At 60.6% G+C, this 10,194-nt stretch overlaps 1 protein-coding gene across 1 annotated transcript; it reads left to right on the forward strand.

Annotated features, from left to right (window-relative positions):
* The first annotated feature begins 20 nt into the window (after positions 1 to 20).
* On the forward strand, positions 21 to 8,580 carry LOC129138184 (uncharacterized). The gene is made up of 3 exons (XM_063802820.1): positions 21 to 1,531; positions 1,673 to 7,640; positions 8,552 to 8,580. Exons 2-3 carry the CDS (start codon positions 6,632 to 6,634, stop codon positions 8,578 to 8,580), a joined length of 1,038 nt encoding a protein of 345 aa, XP_063658890.1. The 5' UTR covers positions 21 to 1,531; positions 1,673 to 6,631.
* Positions 8,581 to 10,194: the final 1,614 nt, after the last annotated feature.

Genomic DNA, 10,194 nt, shown 5'->3' on the forward strand with positions numbered 1-10,194 from the left:
TGCTGGAAGGCTGAGACCTGAAGGCCAGGTCTGCTCCAACTGCCTGGACCGGCCTCCTGCCTGCGCGGGAGGGGCCTAGGGAGCCTCGGGTTGGGACAGCCTGAGGCCTTGTGCACGGTGGAGGCAGGACCCAGCTGTCCAGGGCAGGTCCTGGGGTCTGGATGGGGCTGAACCCCGTAAAGCCTGCGCTTCCGGAAGAAGCTTGTGCTGGAGGCAGGGAAGGGTCCCAGCCAGGCCCGAGAGGAGCAGGACGTGGACACAGCGAGCCAGAGTGTCAGCCGGTCGGAAAGCCCATGGGGGCAGAACAGCGGGAGATCAGGGCAGGTGGCCGGGCCAGGGCTGCCACTTGGTCTTTACTCAGTGGCAGGGCAGGCTCCCTGACTGCCACCTACCGCCTGAGGAGCCTGAGATGGGTTTCCCATGGCAACCTGAATTCCTGCCCCACTCGAGATTTTATGAATTACTGAGGATTCTTGCCTTCCTAATTTTGGTTGTGTGTCCCACAGTCCCGGGGATCAGGAGGGGTTAACAGAAGACCAAGGGTCAGGTTTTCTGCACTGCGGGGAGCCACCCCAGATCTGTAGTCCAGGCTCATGCGCGGGTGAGGGGGTAGCTTCCAAGCCCCAAAGGTCGGAGAGCAAAGGTGTGGCCAGTTGTGGAGGGAGGGGGAGCCTCAGGTTGTTTGCAGTGCTGGGGAGATAAGAATATTCAGGAATCAGATGGTGGTGATGGTTGCACAGCTCTGTGAATATACTGCAGCCCACTGAGCACTACACTGTAAAGGGGTGACTATTATGGTGTGAGGATTATATCCCAATTTTTAAAAGATGTGAAAAAATTAATGTTTATTTATACGATATATAAGACATTGATTTTTAAATACAGCGGTACCATCCCCGTCCCCCATAACCCTGGTTCCTCCAGGCACTTGGAGCCATTTGTGGAAGGACGTGGACTCCTAGAAGGTGATTCGCAAAGGTGCCACGTAAGCAGAGGAGCCAGGTAAGCAGAGGCCCAGTGCCACGTAAGCAGAGGAAGGCCCGGAGCCGGCTGCTGAGGTCCTGAGGGAGAGGGAGGGGCACCTGCTCAGCCTTGCCTGTGTGTGTGGATCCTTCTCTCTCAGGGGAAGCTGCCTGGACATGCATGCGCCTTGCAGTTCTGTCCTGCCAGGCTGCCTGCTCTTCCTCTTGAAAGCAAAAGCCTTCACTTGCTGAGGATGCAACGATGCCCTAGTGTCCCTTGCAGGAGCCAGTGTCAGAGCCAGGAGCTGTCGTGGGCATCCCCTGCTCCAAAGTTACGAGTTCTGGTGAAGGGGTCAGGACAGCCCCTTTGAGAGTTCAGCAGAGCAGGTCTGCACCGGACCCACGCCACGCACAGCCCACACTCCACCTGCCCTGGTGCACACTGGCGGCAGCAGCCAGCCGCGGGGACCCCAGGCGCAGTGTTGCCGCGTGAACGTTAGAGCAGCCTCCAGAGGCGGGTTCGGTCTGCACACCTGGTTCGCGGGTGACGCGGTTGTGACTTGGCCCAGGTCAGTTGTTGGGGCCTGGCCAGCTGTGGGTGGTGAGGTTTTCTCGGACGCTTCATCTGTTCTCGTTCTTGTTCGAATTCCTTCTGCCTAAGAATGACAGCTTTAAAAGCGAAATGGCAGCACGTCTCCGTCATTACACAGAATCCCACGTGGGAAGACCCTAGTCGGAGGCCCCCACCCTTGCCCGGAGCTGGACTTTGGGGCAGCAGCAAACTGCAGTGAGTGTGAGTCACACCTGAGGACAGGTGGGCTGTCTTCAGGCTCCCAACAGGTCTGTCGCTTAAGGGGCTGGGGAATGGGGGCTGGAATGCCACGGCCTGCCCACCTGGGGGACTCTGGGCAGAGCTGGAGCAGCCAGGCAGGAAAATATCCCCCAGTTTCCAGAGAGTAAAAGCTGATGGTCCTACTGAGGTGTGAAGGACAGTGACGGACAGTGATGGAAGGTGATGGACAGAGGAGGACAGTGATGGACAGAGGAGGACAGTGATGGACAGAGGAGGGCAGTGATGGACAGTGACGGGCAGTGATAGACAGCAACAGAGAGTGGAGGACAGTGATGAACAGCAACAGACAGTGGAGGGCAGTGATGGACAGTGGAGGACATTGGAGGATAGCAGAGGACAGTGAGGGACAGCAGAGGACAGTGATGGACAGCGGAGGACAGTGATGGACAGCAGAGGACAGTGATGGACTGCGGAGGACAGTGATGGACAGCGGAGGACGGCGATGGACAGCGGAGGACGGCGATGGAGAGCGGAGGACGGCGATGGAGAGCGGAGGACGGCGATGGAGAGCGGAGGACGGCGATGGAGAGCGGAGGACGGCGATGGACAGCGGAGGACGGTGATGGACAGTGGAGGACGGTGATGGACAGAGGAGGACGGTGATGGACAGCGGAGGACGGTGATGGACAGCGGAGGATGGTGAAGGACAGAGAAGGACAGCAATGGAAGGACAGGCACCCCAGTCAGCACAAACACAGGCCGAGTGGGGCCCATGCATTTCTGGGAGGACTGGCAAGCTGGGAAAGGCCTCCAGGGCAGGGAAACTCAGGAGAGTGACAGCTTGTTCAGGCCAGGACCTTGTGCATCTTCTCCTTTTTTCTTTCTTAGTAAACCCAGTGTATTCATTTCTAGTGGCTGCCATAACAAATTCCCATAAACTAGCGTCTTGAAGCCATGGAAGTTTGTTATGTCCCAGTTCTGGAGGCTAGACATCTAACATCCAGGTATGGGCAGGGTTGCCCTGCCTTCGAAGCTCTGGGGAGGGTCCTTCCTGCCCCTCCCAGCTCCCGTGGCTCCCAGCGTCCTTAGCCTGTGGCCGTTATTGCTCTGGTCTTTGCCTCCACCTTTGCATGACCTCCTCCTCTCCTGTGTGTCACTTGCTATGATGCTTGTGATGCCATTTAGGGCCCACCTGTGTAATCCAGCATGCTCTCATGTCAAGATCCTTAATCACATCTGCAAAGAACCTTGCCCCAAACTCCTGGCTTCAAGCAATTCTCCTGCCTTGGCCTCCCAACGTGCTGGGTTTGCAGGTGTGAGCCACTGTGCCAGGCCTAGATTTGGGGGCCACCATTCAGTCGCTGCTCTCCCACCCCTGCAGCAGCCCCAGCCCGCCCGCAGGGCAGACCTTCCTTGTGGCAGAAACAACAGGAAGAGGAAAGGAAGAGGAACCCAGGCCTGGGTTCCCTGCAGAGCTGTCCGCAGAGCCTGTGCGGGGCTGCAAAGGCCCCTCTGTTGTCACACCACCCCTGTCCCCGTTTCAGATGAAACCGGGAGAACTTTCAACTGCAACAAACACTCCTGGAAAAGGAGAGGCCAATCCCCATGGCTCCACAGAGAGCACAGCCAGACCCCTTCATCCAGGCCCACAGGCAATGTTGTCGGCTCTGTTCTTCCTTTGAAAGAAAAGGGTGCTGGTTGGTTTCCAGTTTACTGCAGACACACAGAGAGGCCCCTCTCTGGCTCAGAGCCTGGCCCGGATCTCTCCAGTCCCAGCTTCTCCCTCCCGAAAGGAACCTCCTGCCCAACAATGCAACACGTGTGTGCACTCCCAGTGTGGGAATCAGGCTGAGCTGGACTTCAGGGGCAGCCCAGGATGCTTGCCTCGGGTGGGGCGTTTTCCCAGCGGTTTCTTGGGAGCTGCCTGGGAGTTGCCGAAGCTTCTTCCCAGCTGGCTTCAGCCCAGGCTTCCTGGGTGAGATTCTTGTTCCCTGGCCCCTCACGGTACGCGTGGTCCTGTTCCCCGCAATCCCCCACCCCCTTGAACTCCGTTCCCACACTCAGGACCCACCCAGATGCCAGCTCCCCGCAGAGCAGTGCAGCCCCCCACTTCCAGCCCTGACAGCTCACACCCTGCCCCCCACCACCATTTTGGAATTGTTCTTTGCCAGAAATACCGTTTCCCACCCTGTCTTCTTATTCTCGGAGGCAGAGGCACTTCAGCTTCCTGGGCCGTCTGTCACTGAATCACCCTGGTTTCCATTGGCAGTGCCGCCTCTCCCTCACTCGGATGCTTCTGTGCAGCCACGCGGGCTGTGTGTGCACAACCTCAGGGGACGCATCAACCACGTCCTCGGGCTGGCCGTAGAGACATGGCCTCGGCCTGAGTGTGGCCATCAGACTCTCCCTGGTACTATAAGCCCTTGGCTGAGGGGGCAGAGGGGCAGCTAGGATCATGGCTGCAGCTCCCGGAGGGGAGCCCCCATCCTCCGGGCCGTCTTCCCGAGCCTGCTCCCCAGGCCGCGCCTTTCCTGACTTCCCTCCAGGCTCCTGTTGCTGGCGACCACAGAACCAGCCTCAGGGCTTTCCTGTCCTTCCTGTCAGGGGTCCTTTCCCAGTGGGAGCTCTGGGCAGGTGGGCCTGTCCCAGGAGAGTCACGTAGCTTGTTTAAGGAGAAGATCCCCGTGGCTCTTGTGTGCACATGTGGGGCCTCTCTCCCCAGGGGCTGCTGTGAGCCTGGGAAGTCCCGGGTGGTGTCTCATGCCCCAGAGAGCAGCCCCCTGTGCACCTTGCACACGCCCTCCTGCGGGTCTGCTGACTTTCTCCTCCGCCTCAGCCAAGTCTCCCACGCGGAGCAGGTGGGAACTGAATGAAGGCCTCACAGGATTCTGAGTCCCCGATCTGACACCCACCTGGCTCAGCACCTGCCTCCTCAGCTTCCAGCTGCACGGGTGGCCACAGGCGTCAGGGTGTGACGGCAAATGTGACGGTGAATGTGGCCGGTCCGGTCAGAGGTCTCTGCATCCTCCACACCTCTGGCCAGGTGAGACCCAGCCTGTGTCCCTCCCAGCTCTACTGACGGACGGCAGGAAGCTGAGACCCCGAGCCCGTGTGTCCTCGGTTCTTGGTGCTTTGCAATGCCCCTGGCCCTGGCTGCAGCCGCCCCCTGGCTGGGCCCCGAGCCTGTCTGCCCTGCAACACTCACCCTTCATGAAGAGGGAGCCTCAGCCGAGAGGAGAGCAAATAAGTGTAAGGGGAGAGGGTGCTTCCTGAGACACGCGGTGGGCCCAGGGCTCCTGCCTTGGCCATTCCGTCCATCTGTGGGAGGGCCTTGGCCTCTCTGCTTTTGGAGCAGGGCGCTGGGGCTAGGGGATTGCAGCCACAGCCACTCCACTGCACTGGTTGGGAGCTCGGATCACCTCGGTGCAGAGGAAGCTTTGACGGCAAGGGTTGGTGTGGCTCATCTGGCCCACCCCACAGCCATCGCCGCCCCGCAGACACCTCCGGATCCCGGCCTGCCATCCCTCCTCCCGAGCCTACATTAGGCTCCATCCTTCCCCAGGCCCTATGCCACCAGCAAGAACAGCCCAGCCAATGCAGACTGCACCCCTCGGCCTCGGCCGGGACCGAGCACACTGCCCTGTGCTTGTCCAGTGTGCTCTCCCTGGCCCCTGAGGCAGGTGGCCTGACCCCTGTCTTCAGAGGGGAAAGCTGAGTCTCGGGAAGGCCACACAGCCGAGGAGTGGGGGCAGAAAGAACCCAGCTCTGCGCCAGGCTGTGTCAAGCCGACATTTAGTGCCTAGCAGCAGCCACGGCCTCTGCAGGGCTTCCTGGAGCAGGTGTGGGCTCTTCCAGCACAGAGCATGGGCTGCACCAGCTTCGGGGTGCACCGCGTACAGGTTAGGGCCGTGGCTGTGGCTGCTGGCTGACACCAGGAGTAAACGTGGACACCAGACCAGCGCAGCCTAGACCCAGCTGGGTGGCAGGTGCTGCCAGTGCCTCTCGAGGGGGCAGCAGGGTCAGCTGCAGATGAGGCTGCCCCAGGACTGGCTGCCAGCCCTCAAAGAGCCCCCTGGGTCCCCCCGGCACAACTCTCTGCATGAAGCCCCCAGCAGGAGAAGGGCTCACTGCCCTGAGCCCGACACAGTACGAGACGGAGGCCTCACTGAGTCCAGGCCCCGCACTGGCCCTCCCCTGGATCCTGAGTCCAGGCCCCAAGCCAGCCCCTCCCCTGGATCTCCCCAGACCCTCTCTGTGGGAGCCCAGGGGCTGGAGCCGCTCGACCACATCTTGGTAGCTCTCATTTGGGACCTCATCTTTAATCTCAGCAACTCAGGGATCAAAGAGAAAAGGCCGAGGCAGGCGAGGCCGGGGTTTCTTGCTCAAGCATTCGGATCATTGAACAAACGAAAAAAATCAGAGAAGGAAAGCCAGGCTGCTGCCTGTGGATCTGTCTGCCCTCCCCGGAGGCCAGCGCTGCACGCCCTTCCCTCCCTCTCTCTCCCTCTCCTCTCTGTGGCTCTCCTGATGGAGGCCCCACATGGGGTTAGGATTCCCAAATGTCACATGAATCCAGTGTTTGGGGAGTGTCTCACTCCGTTTGTGTTGCTGTAACAAATGCCTTGGACTGGGTTGTGTTTAAGAACTGGGTTTTTCTGGAGGCTGGAAGTCCAGCACTGAGGCAGGAGCAGGGTCACTGCTTGGTGAGGGCTGCTCTCTGCTTCCAGAAGGCGCCTGATTGCTGCCTCCTCCAGAGGGGACGAAGGCCGTGGCCTCACATGGTGCAAGGTGGGAGGGCGAGAGGGTGCTCCCTTCCCCTGGATCCCATTCACAAGGTGCTCGTCCCGTCCCGTTCTCCCAGAGGCCACATGTCTGAATGCTCTCTTTCAACACAAATTTTGGAGGAGATGTCACTCAAACCAGAGCAGGAAGTGTGAGGAAGGACTCAGGAGTGCCCTCCGGCCACGTCCTGGTTTTGGAAGCACAGGAAGCGCCAGGCAGCCTCGCATTCTCCTTGCCCTCGTTAGTTTGGTTTTGCTTGAGGAGGACACACCAGTGCCCCCTCCCCAGTCTCTGCCCCTCCCTCTTCCTGCCGGAGCCCAGGAGGCCCCACCCTGCACTAAGAAGCCCCCACAGCAGCCGTAGCAGGGACGTCCTTCCCCACCGTCCTCCCGTCACCTTCAGGGACCTCCTTCCGTCCCCACCGTCCTCCCGTCACCTCCAGGGACTTCCTTCCGTCCCCACCGTCCTCCCGTCACCTCGAGGGACGTCCTTCCGTCCCCACCGTCCTCCCGTCACCTCCAGGGACGTCCTTCCGTCCCCACCGTCCTCCCGTCACCTCGAGGGACGTCCTTCCGTCCCCACCGTCCTCCCGTCACCTCCAGGGACGTCCTTCCGTCCCCTCCGTCCTCCCGTCACCTCCAGGGACTTCCTTCCGTCCCCACCGTCCTCCCGTCACCTCGAGGGACGTCCTTCCGTCCCCTCCGTCCTCCCGTCACCTCCAGGGACGTCCTTCCGTCCCCACCGTCCTCCCGTCACCTCCAGGGACGTCCTTCCGTCCCCACCGTCCTCCCGTCACCTCGAGGGACGTCCTTCCGTCCCCTCCGTCCTCCCGTCACCTCCAGGGACGTCCTTCCGTCCCCACCGTCCTCCCGTCACCTCCAGGGACGTCCTTCCGTCCCCACCGTCCTCCCGTCACCTCGAGGGACGTCCTTCCGTCCCCTCCGTCCTCCCGTCACCTCCAGGGACTTCCTTCCGTCCCCACCGTCCTCCCGTCACCTCGAGGGACGTCCTTCCGTCCCCACCGTCCTCCCGTCACCTCGAGGGACGTCCTTCCGTCCCCACCGTCCTCCCGTCACCTCGAGGGACGTCCTTCCGTCCCCACCGTCCTCCCGTCACCTCGAGGGACGTCCTTCCGTCCCCACCGTCCTCCCGTCACCTCGAGGGACGTCCTTCCGTCCCCACCGTCCTCCCGTCACCTCGAGGGACGTCCTTCCGTCCCCACCGTCCTCCCGTCACCTCCAGGGACGTCCTTCCGTCCCCACCGTCCTCCCGTCACCTCGAGGGACGTCCTTCCGTCCCCACCGTCCTCCCGTCACCTCGAGGGACGTCCTTCCGTCCCCACCGTCCTCCCGTCACCTCCAGGGACGTCCTTCCGTCCCCACCGTCCTCCCGTCACCTCGAGGGACGTCCTTCCGTCCCCACCGTCCTCCCGTCACCTCCAGGGACTTCCTTCCGTCCCCACCGTCCTCCCGTCACCTCCAGGGACTTCCTTCCGTCCCCACCGTCCTCCCGTCACCTCGAGGGACGTCCTTCCGTCCCCACCGTCCTCCCGTCACCTCGAGGGACCTCCTTCCGTCCCCACCGTCCTCCCGTCACCTCGAGGGACCTCCTTCCGTCCCCACCGTCCTCCCGTCACCTCGAGGGACCTCCTTCCGTCCCCTCCGTCCTCCCGTCACCTCGAGGGACGTCCTTCCTTCCCCACCGTCCTCCCGTCACCTCGAGGGACCTCCTTCCGTCCCCACCGTCCTCCCGTCACCTCGAGGGACGTCCTTCCGTCCCCTCCGTCCTCCCGTCACCTCCAGGGACGTCCTTCCGTCCCCTCCGTCCTCCCGTCACCTCGAGGGACTTCCTTCCGTCCCCACCGTCCTCCCGTCACCTCGAGGGACTTCCTTCCGTCCCCACCGTCCTCCCGTCACCTCGAGGGACGTCCTTCCATCTCCACCGTCCTCCCATCACCTCGTTTACTTTTCAAGAACCCTTGGAGGAAGCGACCATCCATTCTCCTATTCTGCAGATGAGGAGACGGGGGTGGTGATGCGCTGAGTGACTTACAAGAGACGGGGGTGGTGACGCGCTGAGTGACTTACAGGAGACAGGGGTGGGGACACGCTGAGTGACCCTCAGGAGACGGGGGTGGGGACGCGCTGAGTGACCCTCAGGAGACGGGGGTGGGGACGCGCTGAGTGACCCTCAGGAGACGGGGGTGGGGACGTGCTGAGTGACCCCACAGCTCAGAAGTGGAAGGGCTGAGTTTCACTCCAGGTCCTGGGACCCCCAGTCCCCAGGGTTGGGGCTCTGGCAGCGCCTCCTCACCCCGGTGTGGGAGCGAACAGCATAGGACGCCTGAATTGCAGGTGCAGAGAGGACACCTGGACTGCAGTACAGAGAGGGCGCACCTGCAGACAGGTGGGGGCCCTCAGTAGGAGACACCTGTGTGCAGGCAGTAAGCTGCACCTCGTCACTAGTCACCCACGGGGCCACACACAGACCCTCCTGCTCCCCTGAAACCCCCTCCTGCTGGCCCCCAGTCAGTGCTTCTCCCCCAGAAGGAGTGTCAGAGACAAAACAACACATTTAGTTTCAAGATCTTAGTTGTGTTTTATTTGCTACTCTAGAATCGGGCAACACCTCTTTCCATAAAACAGAACGAATGCTCTCATGAGCCGAGGGGAGGTCAGAGGTCGGTTTCACAGACAGAAGAGGCCCGAGGAAAGTAGACAGAAACCAAAGGCGTGCTGGTCACTTCAGAGTTACTTTTCCTGTAAAGGTTAAAGCAGAGGATTAAAGCCCACTCCTGTAATCCCAGCACTTTGGGACGCCAAGGCGGGCAGATCACCTGAGGTCAGTGGTTCAAGACCAGCCTGGCCAACATGGTGAAACCCGGTTTCTACCAAAAATACAAAAATTAGCCGGGTGTGGTGGTGGGCACCTGTAATCCCAGTTACTCGGGAGACAGCAGGAGAATTGCCTGAACCCGGGTGGCGGAGGTTGTAGTGAGCTGAGATCGAACCACTGTGCTCTAGCCTGGGTGACAGAGTGAGACTCTATCTCAAAAGAAAAAAAATAAAAAAGGTGGGCGCGGTGGCTCATACCTGTAATCCCAGCACTTTGGGAGGCCGAGATGGGCAGATCATGAGGTCAGGAGATTGAGACCATCCTGGCCAACGTGGTGAAACCCTGTCTCTACTAAAAATACAAAAATTAGCTGGGCGTGGTGGTGCACACCTGTAGTCCCAGTTACTCAGGAGGCTGAGGCAGGAGAATCGCTTGAATCCAGGAGGCGGAGGTTGCAGTGAGCCAAGATCACGCCACTGCACTCCAGCCTGGGGACAGAGCGAGACTGTCTCAAAAAAAGCAAAGGTTAAAGCAGAGGGGACTTCCTTATCATGTTGGCTTCTTGCTGGCTTCTGGTGGCCTGTTTGGGGATTCGGCTGCTATCTCTTCCTGATTTCTGGGAAGGATGGGGGCGGTCAGATATTAGATCTTAGGAACCACAGCATGGGTGACTCCATTTTGGTTTTGTCTGTTGGGCCTCCTACAGGAGATCAGTCCAAACCAATGACCTCTGCATTCAGTTTTCTTTGACAAGAGCAGGCATCGGCCCCTGCCCAGCACTGGTGGGTCTCGCCTGTTCTGGGGGATCCATGTAAGTGGATG

Source organism: Pan troglodytes, chromosome 21 (genome assembly GCF_028858775.2).
Source record: "Pan troglodytes isolate AG18354 chromosome 21, NHGRI_mPanTro3-v2.0_pri, whole genome shotgun sequence".
Classification (NCBI taxonomy): Eukaryota; Metazoa; Chordata; class Mammalia; order Primates; family Hominidae; genus Pan; species Pan troglodytes.

Coding starts and splice junctions, on each gene's coding strand:
- LOC129138184 (XM_063802820.1), top strand. CDS start 6,632: ATGCTCTCTTTCAACACAAATTTTGGAGGAGATGTCACTCAAACCAGA. Junction 7,641..8,551: donor GACGTCCTTCCGTCCCCACC/GTCCTCCCGTCA, acceptor CCTATTCTGCAG/ATGAGGAGACGGGGGTGGTG.